The sequence below is a fragment of the Oryx dammah genome, unplaced genomic scaffold, assembly GCF_014754425.2.
Source record: "Oryx dammah isolate SB20612 unplaced genomic scaffold, SCBI_Odam_1.1 HiC_scaffold_7, whole genome shotgun sequence".
Classification (NCBI taxonomy): Eukaryota; Metazoa; Chordata; class Mammalia; order Artiodactyla; family Bovidae; genus Oryx; species Oryx dammah.
Window position 1 is genome coordinate 13,961,377 of NW_024070191.1, and position 23,141 is coordinate 13,984,517.

The following is a 23,141-nucleotide window of genomic DNA, read 5'->3' on the forward strand; positions in this document are numbered from 1 at the left end:
CTAGGTTGCTTCAGTCGTGTCCGATTCCATCTGATCCCACAGACAGCAGGCCACCAGGTTCCTCCATCCCTGGGATTCTCCAGGCAAGAATTCTGGAGTGGGTTGCTATTTCCTTCTCCAATGCATGCTTGCATACTAAGTTGCTTCCGTCGTGTCCGACTCCGTGCGATCCTATTGATGGCAGCCCTCCAGGCTCCTCTGTCCAGGGAATTCTCTAGGCAAGAATCCTGGAGTGGGCTGCCATTTCCTTCACCTCCCCACCCCCAGTGGTCTAGTGGCTAAGGATCTGCCTGCTTGTGCAGGGAACACGGGTTCAATCCCTGGTTGGAAAAGATCCCACATGTCACGGGGCAGCTAAGCCCCGTGGGCTGTAACTACTGAAGGCCGCATGCTCTACAGCTCGTGCACTGCAACTAGAGAGTAGCCCCCGCTAGCTGCAACTAGAGAAAGCCCTGATGCACCAATGAAGACACAGCACAGCCAAAAAGAAAAATAAATTAAAAAAAAAAAAAGAGAAGTCAGGGCAGAAGAGGTCAACATACAGATAGAAGAGGGAGATTTTGATCATACAAAGAAGGTTTAAGAGTTCCTGTTGAATTGAAGGATTCGTAGGATCCTGGCTCTGTTTTTACTTCATGGCTATTCTATGTCATTAGTTTATTAACTAATAACATGAATTCTGTTTTTTTATACTATACCAAATATAAACGGTACAAATACTTGTAAAGGTTTAAAAACTATCACGACACATACCAGTATTTTCGTGGAAGTTCTTATTATTAATTATTATACATAAACCCATTTCAGGATAATCCATTTTGTAACTCTCTTCCAAGGATATTCCGGAGTCCATTGATTTGCTTCCGTGTAAGATCTTTCTGTTTGGAAATCAGACAACGGTTTACAAAGAGAGAAGTGACCAAATGCTGCTATTCGCATGAACAGAGACTTCTCTAACACGTAAGAACAGTTAACATGTGTTGAATATAGTGTGCCAGGTTGTATGCAACAGGCTTCTCCTCCCTAAAATTTCACAAAAACCCACTTCACAGATAAGGAAGTGATTACTATGAGGCTAACAGTTATGCAGACTGTGTAAGACACAAGACTGAAAGCATCTATCAAACTACAGGGTTCACGCTTTAAATTTCTATATTGTTTTCCTTTACATTTTATTAAAATTTCATTAAATACATTTTATACTTAGCCACTTCATCCAGCTGGTGGAAGTGGCCCAGGACAGTATGTAAATAAATGGGGGTGGCTATTTTTCAATAAAACTTGATCAGAACAGTCTACAAGCCTGACCCCTGACCTGGCCAGGAATCAGGAAACAACAATGAAACACTGATACCTATTGTTCATGCACCCCATACACTCAGCCTAGGAGTGTTTCACATTATATGCAATTTTTAAAAAAATTGTTGGAAAAAGACTAAAGTAGTAAATTATATTCTGTATGATAGGAAAAGGTAGCAAAATGTGTAAATCACTTTAAAAGGGTTTTTAAAAAGACAAAAGAGGAACACCAATCTTACCTCTAAGATGAGATTGCATTTTAATAGTTTAATTTTTAGGCAAATTCTTTTGCTAAACAAACACTGCAAAAATCTTTATTAGTAATCTAGAAATAGCTCTGCTGTAACAGTACTGTTTAGTACTAAAATTAATATAATTCCCTAGGTGGTCCAGAACAATAATACTATACCTCAAGAAGAAACTTTTAGAATTAAATGTAGAGATCCCAAAGGGATAATAACAGACATGGATTAAATTAAGAGTGTTTTGAGTTTTATCTTTTCCCTTTCTCCATCTACTGAAGTATTAATAAACAGAATATTCCAAAAAGGAAGACTGGGAAGGAAACAAAAAAGGGGGAAAGATAATCTATAACCAGGCAATTCTTCCCCAGACTGAGAACTTGCATTTTATCTTAGCCTTAAAACTCATAAACAGGAGGCCAAAAAAAAACACCCCAAAACACAAACCTCTTATCCTGCAGAGATTCAAGAAGGTGCATCTGCCTCTCCTGGGTCATCCCGCTACCAGAGAGGGGTCTCCAACCACAGGTCAGGCACCCCTCAACCTCCCCGTATTCTATCTAAGTTTTATTTTAAGGAGATTCAGAGAGGACAATTTAACATGTGTACAGTCACACAGCTGTCACATGAGGTAAGAAGTCATCTGGGCCTCTCTGGTTTGAAAGCCCCAATTCTTTCTGCTTCCTCCGAGTTTGCTGTATCATACTACACACACCCACCCTCCTTGCTGGTATGAGATTCCTTTTAAATACTCACGTCTCTGAAGTTTTAATGGATTTTGAATCCACTGAATTTTCAGCGTTCTCCATGGATACTTTTTATTTACTAGAATATAAAGAAAATAGATGTTAATCAAAAGCAGTCATTCTAAGATCACAGCATTATATTAATTATGCCAATGATTATTTATCTAAATAAACGCGCTATATGGACATTTTCACATCAGCAGTACCGTCACTCCCCCAGCTTCAACCCTGTTGTGCAAGGCTTGTTTGAGTCAAACCTGAGAACAACAGTCTTTTATAAAGGTGCACACAATGTAGCCCTTTTCTCTCTTTCCTTTTTAATTGAGTTATGAAATGCATGCAGAGCACAGATAAGAAGTGTGCAGCCTGATACAGTTTTACATCTGGCTGCTCCCCTAGATCAAGATATAGATCGAGGCTCGTTTCTACTGCAACAGATCCCATCATTGGTTAAGAACTGTCTTCCAGTTCAACACAGTTAAGACAAAACCTGAACACTTCCCATAGCAACGGTATGCCTCACATAACACAATTTTATGATGCTTAGATTCCCAAGAGATTCAGTGCCAGAAGTTCCAAACCTCCACAAAACCTTTGCTCTTAAACTAGACATGAGAACCCTACTTTCTCATTTAAGGTGGTCAACTGGCTTGACGAAACCTGAAAGTAAAAACTACAGTTCCTGCTTCCATTCTCCCATCAGGTAATTCTGTTTACTTTCCACAGTGAATGAGTCCTTCTAGTCAAAGCAGCTACCACTTATTGACCATTTATTACACAGCAGGTGCTGTGCTAGGCATCTTATCTTTTATCTTCCCAACAACCCAAAAAGCCAGGAAATCCAGCCCTTAGTGATGAAATGACTTTGTCCGCAGCCACAGAGCTAATGATGGTGGTCTTCTTCTTCCCTCTCCCCCTGGCTGCCTTGGGAGAAGCCAGTCCCTCACTATTTGTCTGGAGTTCTGCCAGATCTTCTCTGGTTTTCCAAAAGCAAAAGGTACTTCCTATGACCATTAATCTGCCTCCTTAAATAAACAATATAGAAAAACAGGGACAACAACCTTTCTCCAGCCTCTAGAAGCCCTGCCTATCTCAAAACTCCAACCTAAACAGAACTTTTAACCTTACTCTTATGCTAGAATCAGAAATCTTTTTTTTTTTTTTTTTTTTTAGAATCAGAAATCTTAAAAGAATACACACCCCATCCACAGGACTCCCTCCTAAAGAGGGAGTCTAGGACTAGAGTTGAACAGTGGATATAGGTAATTAAGAGTCTGGAACTCAGAGAGAGATCAAGGCTGGAGACATACTGGGGCACTCTGACAATGAAAGGGTTACTAGAGGAAGTAGAGCCAGCAAGAGACTCAAGAGAGGTACAAGAAATGAGAGGACATCAGGTAACTGGGGTGTACCAAAGTGTGCAGAAGTCTTTCAATGAGCATTTGATCATTACAAATCTCGCTAAAAGTTCAGTTCAGATGGGAACAGAAGACCATCAGCTTAGGCAAGAAAGTTATGAGGACAGTAGAGATTGTCAGGAAAAATTGTCCAAGACTTGGAAACAGGCAAAAGAAATTACTGGATATTATTTTCGGGTTTAGTTCAGTTCGGTCGCTCAGTTGTGTCCAACTCTTTGCAACCCCATGAACCGCAGCACACCAGGCCTCCCTGTCCATCACCAACTCCTGGAATGCACCCAAACCCACGTCCATTAAGTCGGTGATGCCATCCAACCATCTCATCCTCTGTCGTACCCTTTTCCTCCTGCCCTCAATCTTTCCCAGCAGCAGGGTGATGCTGGGCATAATTGTCAGAGAAAGCTCAGGGATTATCTGATTTTATAGGTTTTTTTTTTTTAAAGATTAAATATTTTTTTATTTGAGTATAAGTGGTTTACAGTGTTGTGCTACAGCAAAGAGAATCAATTATACATATATCCACTCTTTTTTAGATTCTTTTCCCATATAGGTTATTACAGAATATCGAGTAGAGTTCCCTGTGCTATATTGTAGGGCCTTATTAGTTATCTATTTTATATATGACTTCCCTGGTGGCTCAGACGGTAAAGCGTCTGTCTACAATGCGGGAGACCTGTGTTCGATGGAGAAGGACACGGCAACCCACTCCAGTACTCTTGCCTAGAAAATCCCATGGACGGAGGAGCCTGGTGTCCATGGGGTCACAAAGAGTCGGACACGGCTGAGCGACTTCAAATATTTAGATATTTTATATATAGTAGTGTGTATATAGGGTCTCCCCAATGGCTTAGTGGGTAAAGAATCCGCCTGCAATGCAGCAGACACAAGAGACGTGGGTTTGATCCCTGGGTCAGGAATATCTCCTGCAGGAGGAAATGGCAACCCAGTCCAGTATTCTTGCCTGAAAATTCCCATGGACAGAGAAGCCTGGTGGGCTACATTCCAAAGGGTTGCAAAGAGTCGGAAGCGGCTGAGAGACTAAGCACACACACAGTGTGTGTATGTCAATCCCTATCTCCTAATTTATCCCTCCCGCCCCCGCCCTTTACCCCCTGGTAACCGTAAGTTTCATTTTCTACATCTGTAACTCCATCTCTGTTCTGTAGATAAGTTCATTTGTACAGGGCGTCCTCTTTTGACTGACTCCCTGACTAGGCTATTTTACAACTTGTAGGAAGTTAAGCCACAGGAAAGGGAAGCCATGCAAATGACTCTTATTGACAGCAGTGAAAATAAATTTTGTCTTGAAATGATATAACTAATTTGCAACTTGCAGAGAAGATGACCCTCTCAAATAACACTTTATTGTTCTACAGGATATTAACCAGTTTCCCTTCGACTAACAAATGCATTTCATTGTTTCCAACCATTTATATCTACGTTTGTTGTTTAAAGTCTCCTTTGAACTGGTCTTATCCTACTAGCTCTATTATCAATTAATTGAATAAGATATTTGACATGTATTTTATATTTACACAGCATCCAATTTTATACCTTTTGAAAATTATACTTTAAAAGGATTAATGTTGCTGCAGTGGGCACTCCCGTGTTCTTGCCTGGAGAATCCCAGGGACGGGGGAGCCTGGTGGGCTGCCGTCTATGGGGTCGCACAGAGTCGGACACGACTGAAGCGACTTAGCAGCAGCAGCAGCAGCAGTGGGTTGAGGAGACAATGGGAAAAGAAAAAATGAATAAACGCAACGTGAGTAAGTCAACGTAGTTTTACTGTGAAGGGGGAAGGAGAGGGGATGATAGCTGAAGTGGGAGCAGGAGTAGAGGACACTTCTTGTTTGGCTTGGTTTTAAAGATGAGCCATCTTAGGCATGCTTTTATGCTGATGAGAATCATCCATAGAAAGTGAGAAATTAATAAGGCAATAGGAGAAAAAGAACAAAGTTCTTGAACGAATGAGAGAGTCTGTGAATCTAGTTCACATATGGAGAGAGAGGTACTGGCCTCAGGTAAGAACAAGAACACCTATGACAATCCTGAACAGCATATTAAAAAGCAGAGACATCACTTTGCTGACAAAGGTCCATCTAGTCAAAGCTATTTCCAGTAGTCATGTACAGATGTGAGAGTTGGACTATAAAGAAAGCTGAGCGCCAAAGAATTCATGCTTTTGAACCGTGGTGTTGGAGAAGACTCTTGAGAGTCCCTTGGACTGCAAGTGATCCAACCAGTCCATCCTAAAGGAAATCAGTCCTAAATAGTTTTTGAAAGGACTGATGCTGAGGCTGAAGCTCTAATCCTTTAGCCACCTGATGCAAAAAGCCGACTCATTGGAAAAGACCCTGATGCTGGGAGAGACTAAAGGCAGGAGGAGAAGGGGACGACAGAGGATGCGATGGTTGGATGGCATCACCAACTTAATGGCCATGAGTTTGGGCAAACTCTGGGAGATAGTGAAGGACAGGGATGCCTGGTGTGCTGCAGTCCATGGGGTCACAAAGAGTTGGACACGACGTGGCAACTAAACAAAGAACAAGTAAAGGCTCGACAGGGAGGCCTGGCGTGCTGCAATTCATGGGGTCGCAAAGAGTCAGACACGACTGAGCGACTGAACTGAACTGAACTGAAAGGCTCATCCGTTGTCGTGCAAGGAAGACAAACTGTGTGGCACAAAGTATGAAGGCTGGTAACCTGGATGCAAGGAGGATGAGGCACTCCTCGTACGATCACATCCACTTGCTCTCTCGTTAGAAAACAGAGACAAAAATCCCCAATAAATAAATGCATTTTACCACGTAATACAAAAACTAACCATGCATACATCTAGCACAGGTGTATGAGACAGGCGTGCCCAGACATGAGTGGAAGGGACAGAAGTTGGTATTACCTCCTGAGAACATGTTGATAACATGTCTCGCCATGTCTCAATAGAAGCCTTAAAGTGTGCTCTAGGAGACTTATCCTGTTAAGAATGCAGCCTCAGGAAGCAAACATTTCCAGCTCAACACAGTTTAAACCAAAACCTCTTGCTGGCCCTACTTCCTCTAGTAACCCTAATCTAGAGATTAGGGAGAGAAGGGGAGGGATATGCATTACTCTTCAAAATATTGAGAATTTGGACAGAGAAACAGTGAAGCCTTCGATGCAGCCAATTCACTGGTTATATAGCATCTTTACCTTTTAACCTGTTTATTAACAGTCACTGTCTCTGGGTGATGGGATTACTGGCAACTTAATTACTCTTCAATGTTTTTGTATTTTTTTCTGTAACATCTTTTTAAAAGTTAGGAAACAGTAACACAGATTATTTTATAAAATATATCTTTCAACAGTGGTGGACTGTATCAACCAGTACTGTGCTAGCCAATTTCAGCTCTCAGCCCTGTTTCGAAAGCAATAATAAGGGTATGTCCCACGGACAGAGAAGCCTGGGAGGTTACAGTCCAAAAGTATCACAAAGAGCTGAACATGACTGAGCAGCTGAACATGCAAAAACATGCACTCTTCTGAAAGCAACAACACTTCCTTGACTGCTATGGACCACATCCCAGTGTGTCTTTCTCTTTTCCTTCCATACGTACAATAAACATGTATTATTAGGTACAGAGAAATCTCAAACTTCCTCGAACCAAAAATACGGAGGCCAACTTGCCTCAGTGCATGTCAAAATAATTATCTACCCATAGTTGAAAAATAAAGCTTTGGTTAATCTGATTAACTGAGAGAACAGTACAGGGTAGCTAGTAATTGTGGAAACGTAGGCAGATACATAACAAATGGTTTACTGATATTATATTGTAATCCATGAGAAAACAGTATTATCTATATTTCAAGACTTTCCAGCCAGCTTGTGGAAAATCTGGAGTGAAAACACAGTGGAATGGGAAAATAAGACTTAATAAAGATCGTTTCTGAAGGGGAACCCAGAGCTCCTGCCAGGGTCTTTCTGGCTCCAGGGTTTTGCCTCAAACTGGCCCTTTGAGTAAGTTTGCCAAGTGTGGGGTATACTCTATGTGTTCAGGAACCCCTAAATGCTGCTACGTTCCATCAGTGATCAAGGCCTTAAGGTCTTTTACCAAATACTTCTGCAAAGAATGATTATTGGACTGAAATACTAACTTCTAACAATTTTTTATTTCTTGCCATCAAAAAAGCTCTGGGAATAAAGCGATTCTATCCTTGTGACTGATAATAGGAGGTTTAAATTTACATAGTGGCCAGCTTTCCAGAGTTTTAAAATACAGCTGTCTCTTGAACAACTGGGGTTTGAACGGGACAGGTCCACTTACACGTGGATTTTTTAAAATAGCAAATCTACAGCATTACACCATCCAAGGTTGGCTGAAATCCACGCACATGGAACTGTGGATACGAAGTGCCTGCTATAAATTATACACTCAGATTTTCAACTGTGGGGAGAGTCCCCTCTGTTGTTCAAGGGTCAACTGTGTTTGGCTTCTTGGTTTACACCATTGTTAAGATTTCATCTAAATATAAGGTGACTTTCAAGTAATAACTTCCTTTTCATACATTTAATCAACTTTCTTTAACCAAATCATTCTTAAAAGTTAAAAAAGTTTCAGCTAGATTATCCTTAATATAAGTAACTGTAATTAATAATTTCCAAAATTAGACATCAGAGACAATTTTGTTTCAATAAGGTATTTGATGGCTGAAAGAAAAAAACACCTGAATTCTTTTAGAATAGGATTTTTCTATTTGATAAGGATTTCTCAGGAACAATACTATAATGTATTATTTTGTTCCCTTTATTATTCATAGACTATTGAAAATTTATATAATGGTAAGTAAAATCCTCACTACATCAGACATTTGCTTTCTGCCTGTCACCATCTGCTTTTCCCACATGAAAGCATCTAATCCACACTCTTGGGAGCAGCACTTTGGTTTCTGCAGAACCAAAAGGGTTAAACTCAGTATGATCTCATCTCCATTAACGAATGCCTGGCTGAATATAAGTTATTCTAGGTGTGGTGATCTCATCTCAGAAGGATAAAAAAAAATTGTCCCCCAAGGGGGAAAAATGGCCTGTATGATGACAAGGAGTTTCAATTCTTAGAACACCGTCATTTGACCAAACATAAATAGGAAAAATACACAATAGGGGCTTAAAAATACATTGCAGCATACCAATGGACTTAACACTAACTGCTTCTTACTGTACTCAGTATATATAATTCTTCCCATCAGTTCAGGGTGCTCATGATAAATTTCTGAACACATTTTGGGTCCTAGGGAAGTTCTAAGGTAGACCAGTTGCTATTAGGTGGGAGCCTGGAACCTGACTCTTATAATCAAGTCTCTGAATTCCTAGATCCATTTAACACTTGCCAATGAAGCTATAAGAGCCAGATGATTCGAAAGCTAAAGGTCCTTCCAACAATGCTTTGAGGCATAGTGATTTCCATTTTTCATAGTTCAGCTGACTGAGGCTTACAGCAGATAAGTAACTTAGGACTCTGTCCTAACTAGGATCTGTCAGCTTCTCTCACGTCTCCATGTTACTACTACCTAGGAGGAGTAATGCTATCACTAATTTCAAGGAAGGAAACAAATCCATAACCTAGAAATACTGAGACAGAAAGCATAAATAACATGATAGAAGCTGACTGCAGGGACAATGAAATAGTATAAAGTACACTTTCTCTAATTCATGAAGAAAACAGGAATGATGGTTATGGTGTTTGGGGGGGCCACTGGGTAATTTACTTCTAAAAGTAAAATTACAAAATAGGAATAACTTTCCTATTAAGCATCGAGCAGTTTTTTCTATACCTCTGCTTGTCTCTAAAGGAAAGGTGAAGCTTTTTCGCTATGATTTCTGGGGAGATTATTTAGTCCTTCTTCAGTATCTGTGGAGGATTCATTCCAGGATACCCACCTCCCCTTCATTCCCCACCCCACCCTTGCTGCCCCCATACCAAAATCTACGTATGCACACGTCAGCCCTTCATGTACAATGGTGCAGGAGAGCTGGCGTTCCATATATGATTACAGATCCTGCAGACAAGATAGGTGGCCGGGACTTTGGCCAAGGAACTTGAAAAACATCAGGATTACATTTATTACCAACTAGAGAGGACAAATGATGAAGGACTGATGCTGAAGCTGAAACTCTAATATTTTGGCCACCTGATGCGAAGAACTGACTCATTTGAAAAGACCGTGATGCTGGGAAAGGAGGAGAAGGGGACGACAGAGGGTGAGATGGTTGGATGGCATCACCGACTCAATGGACATGAGTTTGAGTAAAGTCCGGGAGTTGATGATGGACAGGGAGGCCTGGCGTGCTGCAGTCCATGGGGTCGCAAAGAGCTGGACCACGACTGAGCGACTGAACTGAATTGAGAGAGGACAAAAATCTCAAAAGCAGTCATGTTTCTAGATTTGATAAGTAAAAAGTGAAAGAGAAACAAGATTTTCTTTTTTTCACAATAGTTTGGATAAGTGGAGATTTCTGCTGTGAAATCCTAGAGCTTTTACTGAAATAATTTCCTAACTTGTCCCTGCATTTCTTTGGGAAGAATCACCAAACTGGATACTGTCATTTGGCCTGGTGAAGTCAGATTGTTAATATTTATTTTGTAATAAGGAGGAATGTCACACATGGCAAGTAAAATTAAATACAGAAGAAACTTAGTTTCGTTGCACCATACAAACAAAACCATTCTTTCCTTTTCTCTGGCAAGGCCCACACCACCAGGGAGACAGACAGGAGGGCTCCCCACTACTCGAAGCCACGAGCCAGAACGGACACAGTGTTTACTGAGCTCCAAGGGCCTGCGTCCCCTCACCTGATGCCGTCCTAAGACGGTATCCCTGAGGGGGCAGAAGAAGAAACGGGAAGTCCTTGCCGACCTAAGTATTATGAAATAAACCTAGAATGAAGGCTCTGGGATGCCTTTTATAAAAATTACAGATAACCTCTAAGACCTCCTCCCTCCCACTGAGAATCACTCCTTTGTAGAAACAATTCAGTTTTACAACCACCTGCCAGAGAAGGTCTGAAACTGCGAAAAGCCAGGGTCAGTAGTGTTTATTCATTTGTGCTGGAACAACTGAATGAACACCAACTGTGTGGGGGCGTCATAAACCCTGAGTGTTTGAAGTAATGGAAAATAAGATCTATCCCTGTGTGTGACCTGCCCCGAAGCTCACTATATTCAAAAGTGGCTCAACAAGACAGGTGCCAATGTACAGCACAAAAGAGAGAACTTCATCGTGTGCTCAGCTGTGTCTGACTCTGCGACTCTGTGGACTGTAGCCAGTCACGCTCCTCTGTCCATGGGATTGTCGAGGCAAGAATACTGCAGTGGCCTGCCATTTCCTCCTCCAGGGAACCAACCTGTATCTCCTGCATTGGGAGGTGGATCCTTTACCACTGAGCCACCAGGGGAACGTTATCTTCCTCTACTCTAATGCAGATACTCTAAAAGCAATTTGAAAAAAAAAAAAGAAAAAAGAAGAAAAAAAAAAAAAGAAAGAAAAAAAAAATAAATAAAAGCAATTTGAAGAACAAAATAGGTGGAGAATTAATAACATTACATAGAGATTTACAGAGCATTGTCACAGACATTATCTCATTTTATCCCCATAATAACCCTCCAAAGTATGTATATTAACTGCTGCCTGATTTATGGATGCACTAGGAAAGTGTTGCCTTTGGGAAGTGGCCTCAGGTTCTATGACAGCCAAGTCCCTATCCCCCTTCATTTTATTTGGATTTGTTACAAGTGTGCACAACAGTAGCTAACAGTCTAAGTACCCTGCATCTTGTAGATCCAAACACCAGTGCTTCCATCTTTGAGGCAGAGCCTAAAGAACTCATACTAGGCACCATAACTGACTTAATGCCATTCACGGGAAGACTGGGTTTTTAGCATCAGAAGGGGCTGAAGCAGTAGGAGGTTGTGTTAAATTAGGTGTGAAAGCAAAACTGTGAGGAAGCATTGTAACTGCTTCTATGAGACGTCAGTCTCTTAAAATGCAAGGAGGCTAGGCCTCTTTTTTCAGGATTGCGAAAGCAAATTTGACGTGGCTAGATATAATGTTTCTCTTCTTTCTTACTGGGAACAGGTTTTATTGCTACACTCCAACTAACTGTTCATTCCTTCATTCATTAAAACACATTTTAGCCTTCAAAAGCCTTCATTGCAAAAGACCAAAGCAAAACCAAATCTCAAACAGCAGGCTGGGGTAGGGATGGTTTAAGCTTTTACCTTTCATTCTTAGAGATCACGTAACTCTTAACATATTCAAAGTGGCAGAGTGCATTTTGACACAGGCAGGTCTATGCAGCTTGCTCAGCACTATCCTGCATACATACACTGTCAGAGCGACTCCTGTATTTCACCTCTACCATTCCTTTCTAGTATGCATCATTTAATTATAATTTGCTAAGTAACCTTAAAATACATTTTTTTTCTAGATAGGGCATAATTATTTAAAAAAAAAAAAAGCGCATAATATTGTAGTATTGGCATTCATTTGTACCAGGCTCTGGATATGAAGAAAGACAAGGAGCACGATAACAAGCCAGAGTTCCGTGTGGAATTTGCTTAGGAGCTAATAGAGGAGAATGTAAAAAGCACCTGCTAAGGATATGACTCTTTTTCCTCTCAGGACCAGGCGGATGCAAAAGGAATACAAAATAGATAAGACTTAACCAATGGCACCCCACTCCAGTACTCTTGCCTGGAAAATCCCATGGACAGAGGAGCCTGGTGGGCTGCAGTCCATGGGGTCGTTAAGAGTCGGACACTACTGAACAACTTCCCTTTCACTTTTCACTTTCATGCATTGGAGAAGGAAATGGCAACCCACTCCAGTGTTCTTGCCTGGAGAATCCCAGAGATGGGGGAGCCTGGTGGGCTGTCATCTATGGGGTCACACAGAGTCGGACACGACTGAAGCGACTTAGCAGCAGCAGCAGCAGCCTTGAAATGTTGAATCAGAACATAAGCATCAACAGGAGTTTCTCAAGGAAAGGTGTAGTGATAGGAAGAGACAGGGAATGCAAGACTGTTCGAGGAAGAGAATAGTTGCTGTTGAGATCAGCATGGCTGTGCAGAATGTGAGAGAGAAGGCGGCAGAGTGGACCAAGGAGCCAATCTGTGCTTGACTTTGTTAACCATTAAGGGGCTGGATTTATCCTTCGGGCAAAGGAACAGCTTTCTGGGTTTTTATTCTATAAGATTCCTCAGCGACTGGAGAGGGGCAGAGGACACGGACAATGGAGGCCAATGAGGAGGCTCCTATAGCCAGGTGAGCGCTTCAGTCAATTCAGTTCAGTCGCTCAGTTGTGTCCGATTCTTTGCGACCCCATGAATCGCAGCACGCCAGGCCTCCCTGTCCGTCTAGGGTGGCTTGAATCTGAGATGGAGAGAAAAGGCTAAATCCACTGGATTTCAGGAGGTCTAAGAGGCTTGGCCGCTAACTGGAGAAGCCGGGAGAGTTAGCTGAGGTTGGTTCCTAGTTTTTTGGCATGGGAGCCACATCCGGAGAACTGGGAAAGAGGCTGCTGCCTTGGGAAGTAAGCTTTGACAGCAGACCCACTGGAAACAAGACTGACTAAGGAACTCTTATTCAACTTGGGCTGAGGGGATTTCACATAGGCTTCCTTAAGTGATTCAGACGTTTAGAGAGCCTGTGATGTAGGAGATGTGGGAATTTCACATCCTAAGGGATTTGGGCCAGGAAAAATAGTCATCAGCACGAGCTAGAAGGATTCATGTAAGCCTTCAGGTCTGAAAATGAACAGGAGTTTAATACTTGAAACTGGGACTTCCCAGGTGGCTAAGTGGTAAAGAATCTGCCTGCCAGTGCAGAAGAGGCAGCTTCCATCCCTGGGTCGGGAAGATCCCTTGGAGGAGGAAATGGCAACCCACCCCAGTATTCTTGCCTGGAGAATCTCCTAGATTGAGGAGCCTGGCGAGCTATACAGTCCATGGGGTCGCAAAGAGTTGGACACACTGAGCGACTGACCACGCATGCACTTGAAATCACCTCTTTGAAAAGCAGAGTCACACCATCTCAACCTGAAAAAAAAAATCTAGACAAAGGCAGCAGAGACCAAACCCTCGTCTGAAAAGGGAGGATAAGCCCAGAGGGCCAAAGCCTCGGAAACAGCGCCGGCCAGGCTCCTGCCCTCAGGCCATTTACCCTCCGCCCGCATCTTCCTCACCACCTTTCCTATTCAAATTTAAGCCTGCGATTTCCTCTGCCTCCCTCTCCCGAGTCCCACTTCTACCACTCGGCCTCGGCGCTCCCGACTGGCTTCCCCGCGGCTCTCCTCCCCCAGCTCAGCCACCCGGGTCCAGCCTCCTGCTACCAGACTTCAGCGTTCCGACCGGGTCTCCCGACCCTCCCCCCCACCCCCATTCTCGGCCAGGCCACCTGTCCCCCGGGCTCGGCGTCTGTGGCCAGGTCTCCGCTCCCCAGCCTCCCGCTGTCTGGCCGGTCTCCCGCCACCCCCCGATCCAGCCTCTATCCTCGGCTCATGTCCCCCGGGGCTCGGCTCCTGCAGCCGGATCACCGTCCCCCGGCCCGGCCTCCAGTCCCCCGCCCCAGCCCCGTGTCTCTGCATCTGCGGGCTTCAGCGCTCGTTCCCGCCCTCGCTGTCGTGGCAAAACAAAAGATCCGCCGCCGGATCGTGCCTGTATCCTGTCTCCTCCTCGGGGTAGCTGCAGGCCGTTGCAGGTCCCCAGGGCAGGCGCTGGGCTTGGGGGCAGGGGGTGGTGGTGGAGGGAACCAGCCCAGGACTTACGGCGCGACGGCATCACTCACCGTTCAGCCACAACGCTGCAGCTCTGCTGGACTGCACTCCCCGTCTGCTTCCGCCGCAGCCGCGCTCAGAGTTGACCCTCAGAGCAGGCCCCGCCCCTTTCCCCGCCCATCTCCCGCCCCTCTGCTTTGAGGGCTCAGTTCAGCCCCGACACGTCCATCAGACCCCGACTCGCCCCTCCCCGCTCCCCGCCCGCCCTTGAACCCCGCCCCCCTCAGGGCCCCGCCCCGCCGGAACCCCCGCCCCCTCACAGACCCCGCCCCGCACGACAACTCTGCCCCTTCATGGGTCTGGCGAGCTCCTGCGTGCCGGCGACGCTGCGCAAGTGGTTCCCGGCTGCCGCTTGGTTGTGGTCCCGGTTCTGCTCTAGAACGCCGCCTCCTTAGAGGCCCGCGCGCTCCCCTACTTCCTGCTCCGGCCCAGTTCCCGCGCTCGGTTTGAAGATTCCGTCCCGCCCCGGAGGCAGAGCTCGTGTCCAGCCAGCCGCAGAGGAGCCACGGGTTCCGCCCCCCGCGAAGGTTTTGGAGGTAAACGGAGGCCGGACCCTGGGGTAGAAAGCAAGACGTTACCAGCAGGCCTTCCGGGAGGGCAAACCGTCTCTTCCCGCCCATTCTCACTGCCCCTTCCCCCACTAGCCCGCCAGGCTCTTCTGTCCACGGGATTCTCCAGGTGGGAATACTGGAGCGGGTTGCGATGCTCTCCTCCAGGAGATCTTACCGAGTCACGGATCGAACCCAGGTCTCCCTCATTGCAGGCGGATTCTTTATCATCTGAGCCACCAGGTATTGTTTACTTCGTTTGGTGTATGGCTACCATTCTTTCAGTGCTTATCTGTGCTCTTGCTGCTGCTGCTAAGTCGCTTCAGTCGCGTCCGACTCTGTGCTCTTACATTGTGGTAATGTCTTTTCAACAACCCCTGGAGGTAGGAATCACAGTTCGCACATGGGCTTTAAAAGGTTAAAAAGGTTGGTTTGCTCTTGGTAAGGGTTATGCAACTCAGATCCTAGGAATAAAGCCTTTATGCCTCCCAGATTGAGAGAAGACCAGTGTTTGGCAGTCCCTTTGTTGCTGCATAAAACTGAAGACTAGGACCTACTCCCAACGTGAACTGGTTGGCATGCAGTTATTTGTAAGAGATAACTAGTGGACTAGCTTTTTTAAACCAGTCCCATCACCCCATAGTGAGGCTCGGGTCGCTTCCTGTGCTAAACTTGCTTATCAAATGATAAAGCAGTAGGAGTGGGTTTTGTGTAAATTACACTAATTAGAGAAACTTTAGAGGAAAACAGTTGGCAATGTCTTCTCAGTTTTGAAATTTCTTTTTATAAAGGTGTCTCCCAGGTGTCAGAACTTGATCTGGGCCTCCAGGGGAAAGACTTTGGGGGAAGGTGGGCGGCACTCCAGGTGAGGGAAATGTGCAGGAGTGGGCCAGATCTTACAGGCAGTGGTCATTATGGTTCATTTGGTGAGAAGGCTGAATAATAAGACATCAAATGGGCAGTGGTTTAGGGCCAGATTTTGAAGAGTTTGGACTTATTGAGGTAAACTTGAGTGTGCATTAAGTGATGCTCTGAATCATTAATGAGTGATTAATTATGGAAAAGTTATGTAAATGGTCTTAAAAATTTTTTTTTTGGAGTATAGTTGAGTTACAGTGATTATTTTCAGGTGTACAGCAAGAGTGATTCAGTTATGCATATATCATTCTTTTTAAGATTTTATTTTTCTCATATAAGTTGTCACAGAATATTGAATAGAGTTCCTCGTGCTACTCAGAAGGTCCTTGTTGGTTATCTGTCATCTGTATAGTGTATATGTGTTAATCCCAAGCTCCTGATTTATTCCTCCCACTCCCGCCACATTTCCCCTTTGAGATGACTGGATGGCATCACTGACCAATGAACATGAGTCTGAGTGAACTCCGGGAGTTGGTGATGGACAAGGAGGCCTGGCGTGCTGCGATTCATGGGGTCCCAAAGAGTCGGACACAACTGAGCAACTGAACTGAACCATAAGCTTGTTTGCAATATCTGTCTGTTTTGTAAATAAGTTCATTTGTATTATTTTTAAAAAAATCTTTGATTCCACATATGAGTGATATGGTTGGATATTTGTCTTTCTGTGTCTGACTTCATTTAGTTTGATAATGTCTAGATTCATCCCTGTTGCTGTAAATGGCATTATTTCACTCTTTTTTATGGCTGAATAATGTTTCATTGTATATGTATACCACATGTCTTTATCCATTCCTCTGTTGATGGACATTCAGGTTACTTCCATGTCTTGGCTACTGAAAATGGTTTTAAGGGTGGTTAGTTTGGCAGAATTAGGCTGTTTGGTTGGGAAATCCTGTGAGCAGGGTAGAAGGGTGAAAGAATCAGAAAAAAACAGTGTACCACTGAATGTTTTCTTCCTTACAGGAGACTTTTGGGAAATTTAAATTTGAGTTACTCTGTTCAAGCATGGACAGAATGATTGAAGGAAGGGGGGTGGAAAGAAAAAGTCAATTAGTATACTTAATTATTTAAAGAGTATATTTCATCTGGGAAATAAACTGAATTACTGTAAATGAAGTTTTAGTCATATACTTTATTATGAATACTTTAGCAGTGGGAGAAATAGTCTAAATGTATTACAAGAGGCCCTGAAAGGAATGATATTAAGAAAATACTGCCAAATACTAGAACATTACTAAATATTAGAACTGGAACATATATATCAGAAAACACAAAATACTGTTGAAACTATTCTCAGGACAGAGGGAGAAGTTGTAGTGGGAAATAGAAATTGACTTGTGATTAGACAAAAAAGAAACTAGGAGAACTGGGCTGGGGAGAACCTTGGGAGGCAGGCTTCAGCTCTTCTGGGTGGAGGGCGGGAGTGTGCGCGCGCTCAGTCAGGTGCGTGTGCGTGCGCGTGCGCGTGCGCGCGCTCAGTCAGGTCTGACTCTTTGCGGTACCACAGGCTAGCCTACCCGGCTCCTCTGTCCATGGATTTTCCAGGCAAGAATATTGGAGTGCTTTGTCATGCCCTTCTTCAGTGTATCTTCCCAACCCAGGGATCCAACCCTCTTCTCCTGCAATGCAGGCAGATTCCTCACCACTAGCGTGGAAGCCAGGAATCATGAAGCATGTACCGACTGTCCAGGTGGTAAAGTGTCAACAGATGAGCAAGTCTAGCCATAATCCTAGGGAAACCAAGGCTACTTAGGTTGGCTTTCTGAGTTATCTCTACACCCCCGTTCTCACTGCCCTCTCTCTCACTACAGTTACTAAAAATACTCAGCCAGCCTTTTTCCAGCCTGACTACCTTTAGTTATAAAATCGGTATCCAGAATGGTTAAACAATCTTTCCTGTGCAAACCTAGGAAATAAAAGACCTCTTAAGCCTGCTATTTTAAAATACAACAAATATTTTTCTTTGGGGCTTGGAAATTGTTACAAAAATAGTTATGGTCCCTATGTGAAAAGGGGTTTTCATGTTTAATTATATATATACAATAATGATTGTTTCCCCACCAGGAGTTAAAAGCACTTCTAACGTGGTGATGTATTCTCCCAGGGTGTAGGGATAAGGAATATGACAGTCCAAAACCAGAATGCCAGATGCGTTCCTGTTCTCCACTTCCTCTGCTTTTGTCATTCACCCCTGCTGCTTGAATAGTCTAAGCTCCAGTTGTCTTTCGACCCAGCTGCTACAGTTTTAAAACTGTGCAAAGAACAAGAGGGCATGACGTATTTTGAACTTCTCTCTCTTTCTGTTGACATGTATGGTTTCCTCAGTCTAGTAAGTGTTAAATTTGTTTTCTGTTGTGACCCTGACTTTCGTATGTACTTCTGTGGTCATTTTTACAAAACCAGAAAAAATTTTTCCTGATACTGTTAAGTGTGAACATCCACGTGGTTATTTCTAGCCAGTTATTTGTTAGGTACTAGTCAGTTCACATCTGATTGGATTCTGTAGTTTATTTTCTTCATTATGTAACTGGTGGACTTCATTAAAGGTTAGTTTCATAAAGTCAGTTCTCAGCTAGGAGACTAGTGGTCTCCTAGCTGTTGAAATGGAGGAGACTTTTATCCATGTGTGAAGCAGATTAAAATAATACTCAGAATCTATCTAGCAGTAAGGAGCAGCAACACTTACACTGAAAAATTAACACAGTTGTATTAAAAATTGCCCCATCTCTTCAATGAAATTGTACTCCTTTCCTAGGCATATGTGTTATGAAATTTATGTTGATAGAATTTTATTTCTGTTTCTTGGTTTGTAATTTTCATGTGGATTGAATCTAACTCAGAATGAAATTTCTTAGTCTGAGTCAAATTTGAAATCTGTGGATAACATGCATTTTTTTTTTCCTGACAATGTCATAATATTCCCACCCTCTCAATCTTCTAGGGTGATTGTGTTTTTCCTTGCAGAAAATATGTCATTTGCTCGTGAGTTTACATCATTGTAAAGTTTTCTGCTAGCATTCAAGAGTACATTTATCAACATAATAAACAGAGTCCTAGATATGTGTTGCCAAAGGAACATGGGGATTTTGCCTTCAAATGCCTTAGTATATGATACTGTGTCACTTAAGAGAAACAAATATATCTGTTTTCTGCATGCATAAATCACAACCTAGTTGAAACTAGTGAAGAAGGAAACTATTAGTTATTTCTATTTTTTGGTAAAAACTAGGCCAAAGCTTGCTGGCTTTAAAAACAATTTTGGGGGCAGTTCTTTGGATCTCTCACCTGAACTCACTTAGGCTTACTCGAGCATTGAGTTCAGGTGATGGTTTAAGATAGGTTAACTCCCATATCTGATAGTTAGTGGTACTGGCTAACAGCTGGGGTACCTTGGTACCAGGAAAAAACTCTGTGAGGCTTGAGCTATAGCGTGAGGTTCTCAGAGCAGGACTCCAGGATCGCCAAATCCCATGCAAAATCACTTATTAAACCTCTACTCGCTTCACATTTGTCGATGTGACCTTGGCCGAAACCAGTCACAAGGCCAAGGCCAGAGTCTATACAGGAGTGGTCTTAGCTGGCAGCCCTTGATGGGAGAAATGCCAGAGAATTTGTCCCTATTTTTTTTCTCTACACTGGCAGCTTTTCCCCTCTTCTAAAAATCCTTTTTCCTGTGTAAGTAAACCATAATCCATCCCAAATTGGCAAAGTATTGCTGGACTCCCTTACCTTGGTATGGCTAACATGGAAGCTTTGTATTCAAACAAAAACATATGTTATTAATAAAAGGGTTAAAATGCAATCATTTCAATTTACTAATCATGAAAATACAGTTATTAAATTAACAGAGATGAAGATTGATTTGGGGCTTCCCTGGTGGCTCAGATGGTAAAGAATCTGCCTGAAGTGTAGGAGACCGGGGTTCGAGCCCTGGGTCGGGAATATCCCCTGGAGAAGGAGCCTCCCAACTTCAGTATGCTTGCCTGGAGAATTCCATGAACAGAGGAGCCTGGTGGGCTAAAGTCCATGGGGTCTTTTTTAAAACCATGCTTATGATTACCATACATCCCAAACCCAAACTAGCCAATATTATAATTTCTCATTCATACACTGGGTTATCCTCCCCACTAATAGCTGTTTGAGGAGAAAAGAAGAACAGTGGGCCAAAAAGGAAAAGGGAGCTAAGAATTGTACAGTGGTGCCTTAGAAATGAATTCTGTAGTAGGAAATAATAGCACAGGAATACCACCCACCATCTGGGCCAGGTAGACGGCACTTGATGTAACAAAATGGTTATAGTAATGCGTAGGGATGCAAAAAAAAACAAAACCAAAAAAACTCACCCCACATATTTACATGAAGTATATTGTAATTTGCAAAACATTTTCAAATTGCATGTGTCCTCAAGATAACTACCTAGAGATCATGTTGCTTCTCTTTTTGCAGCTTACAGTTTAGGGAACTTCAGGTCCCCTGCATTGTAGGTGGATTCTTTGCCATCTGAGACAGCAGGGAAGCCCACGAACTTCATTAATGGTTCAAAACTGTAACACTGTCAGATGGAAGAGCCAGGATCTAAAGATTTCTGATACTCAGTCCTCCTGTCCTTGTTTCACATTAAAACTTCATGCAAAACAGGCTGTGGAAGCAGACAGAGAAATAAGCAGAAATGAGTTTTGAAGTTTTACAAGACACAATGTATTCTAAAGACGGAAACTGATGTCCTTGTTTTGTTTTGTTTTGGTTGTAATTGATAAGTCGTACATGGGACAGGATTTAGTCGTCCCATACTCCTGATCCAATGAAGAGAAAATGGGAAGCAACACTGAAGCAGATTGAGGAACGAGCATCCCATTATGAGAGGAAACCGTTGTCCTCGGTGTACAGACCGAGGTTGTCCAAGCCGGAAGAACCACCTTCCATTTGGAAACTGTTTCATCGGCAAACTCAGGCTTTTAATTTTGTTAAAAGCTGTAAACAGGTAATTGTACTCATCTTTTTCTTTAGAGCTACTATAACTTAAGATTTCTAAAAAGACTCTGTTGTCTGTCTTCATTTCGGGCCACATATTTTACCAGAAGAATTTAATTGCAGTCTTTTTATACTGTTTAGGAAAAATATCCCTATCAGTCATTAACCATTTACTTTATATGAATAATGAAAAAGGGTGACGTATTTGGTGGCAAGTAGTTTAAAATATTTGTAGTGACATGGAAATGAAGCTATGCTTAGAGGAAAAATGACTGTTTGTGGACTGAAAAATAATAGTATGAGTTTAAGAGTAAAACTAAAATGATACCCACAGAAATATCAGCAAAGAGAGTGAGTGGTGTGTGGGATTTTAAGGATAAAACTAGGGATCAGAGATTTAAATTTGAACAACGGCAAATGACAGTGTCTCAGATGTCATAGCTTAGCACTGATAAGCCCTGGAACTTAAATCATCCTACCAGAGCACCCGTGTTTCTTCTTCCTCTGTCCCCTCTGTGTTTTGGAGTAGTAGAGTGGATTTCTCATAATTTCCAACACATTAGGAAAGTGGGAGGAAGACGTGCTTGCTGCATGCTGGCCTGACAAACGGGATGGCACTCAGAAATAAACAAGCAGCTGTGTATTGCACATCGTTTGCTTCTTGGGCCCTGTTGGGAATATAAAGAAATATAATGAAAAGATGCATGTATCCAGCATAAATCCGGCATAAATGAAATATATTGTGATTCCACTCATTGATCATCGGTGAAAATAATGCTAAAACTTTTTAAGGAGGAGGACTTTCTTTCCCTAGTAACTTGTTAAAGTTAAGCATTTTAAAACTTAAGCTTTTGAGATTAACATGCAAATATATTTTTTAAGTGGTTCCCATGTGTTTTTGTATGTTCTAGGGAATTTATTAGGTTTAGCCCAAATTATAATAGTGTTCAGGTAGTTTTAAAAATTACATAAATTAGTAAGTAAAATTACAACAGGAAGTCAAATGATTACAAAATATTTATTTTCTTTTTAGTCTGGATGTTCTAATTGTTTGCACCTTAAACATGTATTACCTGAGTGAATAAATATAAGTAAAAACAACTAGATTTTGACTGGCATTGATTTAGTGATTAATTTTCTTATTTTTAATAATACAAATGTTCCAGTTTTTGAAAATTCGAATGGTAAAATTCTATATGAACATTTAATAGGGATAGTTGATTTTGAATTTGCATTTTTACTAATTTTTGATAGTTTTGATTTTATAAAGGAAGTTCATGTATTTGCTTTGGAATGCAAAGTGGGTGATGGACAGCGTATTTACCTCGTAACAACCTATGCTCAACTTTGGTTTTACTATAAATCCCGGTAAGTAGCTTTTAAACGACAGCACGTCTAAGGTACATTTCCTTCATCTGGAAATGCTTGTGAAGTTAAATCAGGCTGCCTGGGCTTTCATAGCTCTCAATCACCAGTTCGTTACTCCTTTCCTATTATAACTGAATTCTGAAGTTACCTTGTCATAAGCAGCACTGAATCTCAGCAGGTGCTGGAAGAGAAAAATTGTGTGTGTTTGAATTCCTGTGCCATGTGATCATGCAATTCTCCCATCACTTTTTTGTTCAAATTAGTATAAATGTTTTATTTGCATATGATATCACTAAGCAGTTTATCAATTCAGCATCTGTTCTTAATAACCCGTATTAAGGTCATCTTTTTTCAAATTACTCAAATGACACCTTTATTTTTAGTTAATTTTCATTTATGGATGCCTTTCAGTTTTCTATCACCTGGACAGAGCCATGAATTCTGTCAATTTTTTCCATTTCTGGCATCTGTTGTAGAGATCTCGGCAGATAGATAAATCTGTATATATATCTTCCCCTGGCTAACTTCACACCTTTTTCTCCCCTGAGCATTCTTAACATTTAAGGCCAGGGCCAGGGCCAGACTCTGAGAGGAGAGTGGGCACATTATTTTTATTGCTTCTTCTGTTTTACCTTTCCCTTCTTAAAGTCAAACCCTCTTGGTGAGGTATTTCATTCTCATACCAGTGAGAATGAAATTGCAGATGTGAGCATTGAAAGCTCCTTGAAGTCAGATTCAGAATGTGTATAAGCACTTTTTAAAATATTCTTAATGAAAATGTGAAAGTTAAAATTTTTCATTAAAAATTCAAGGACTCTCAAGTA

The 23,141-nt window shown here is 42.3% G+C and overlaps 2 protein-coding genes across 5 annotated transcripts in view; one reads left to right on the top strand and one right to left on the bottom strand.

The window, feature by feature from the left end:
* Window positions 1–14,697, bottom strand: part of CASP3 (caspase 3) — a 23,129-nt gene extending 8,432 nt beyond the window's left edge. Inside the window, exons 1-3 of one of the 2 annotated variants that reach the window (XM_040243046.1) lie at window positions 14,524–14,697; window positions 2,298–2,366; window positions 754–878 (exon numbers count right to left, since the gene is read on the bottom strand). In XM_040243046.1, the coding sequence (XP_040098980.1) occupies window positions 754–878; window positions 2,298–2,350 (178 nt within the window). In that variant the 5' untranslated portion in view covers window positions 2,351–2,366; window positions 14,524–14,697. Of the gene's footprint in view, window positions 1–753; window positions 879–2,297; window positions 2,367–5,259; window positions 5,346–14,523 lie in introns of those variants that run through there. The other variant, XM_040243047.1, reaches the window with a different exon arrangement.
* Window positions 14,698–14,793: 96 nt separating this feature from the next.
* The window catches only part of PRIMPOL (primase and DNA directed polymerase), a 53,051-nt gene continuing 44,703 nt past the window's right edge, over window positions 14,794–23,141 (top strand). The window contains exons 1-3 of one of the 3 annotated variants that reach the window (XM_040243051.1): window positions 14,794–15,048; window positions 20,723–20,959; window positions 22,220–22,317. In XM_040243051.1, coding sequence (XP_040098985.1) covers window positions 20,780–20,959; window positions 22,220–22,317 — 278 coding nt within the window. In that variant the 5' untranslated portion in view covers window positions 14,794–15,048; window positions 20,723–20,779. The remainder of the gene's footprint in view (window positions 15,049–20,722; window positions 20,960–22,219; window positions 22,318–23,141) is intronic. The other 2 variants (XM_040243048.1, XM_040243049.1) reach the window with 2 other exon arrangements.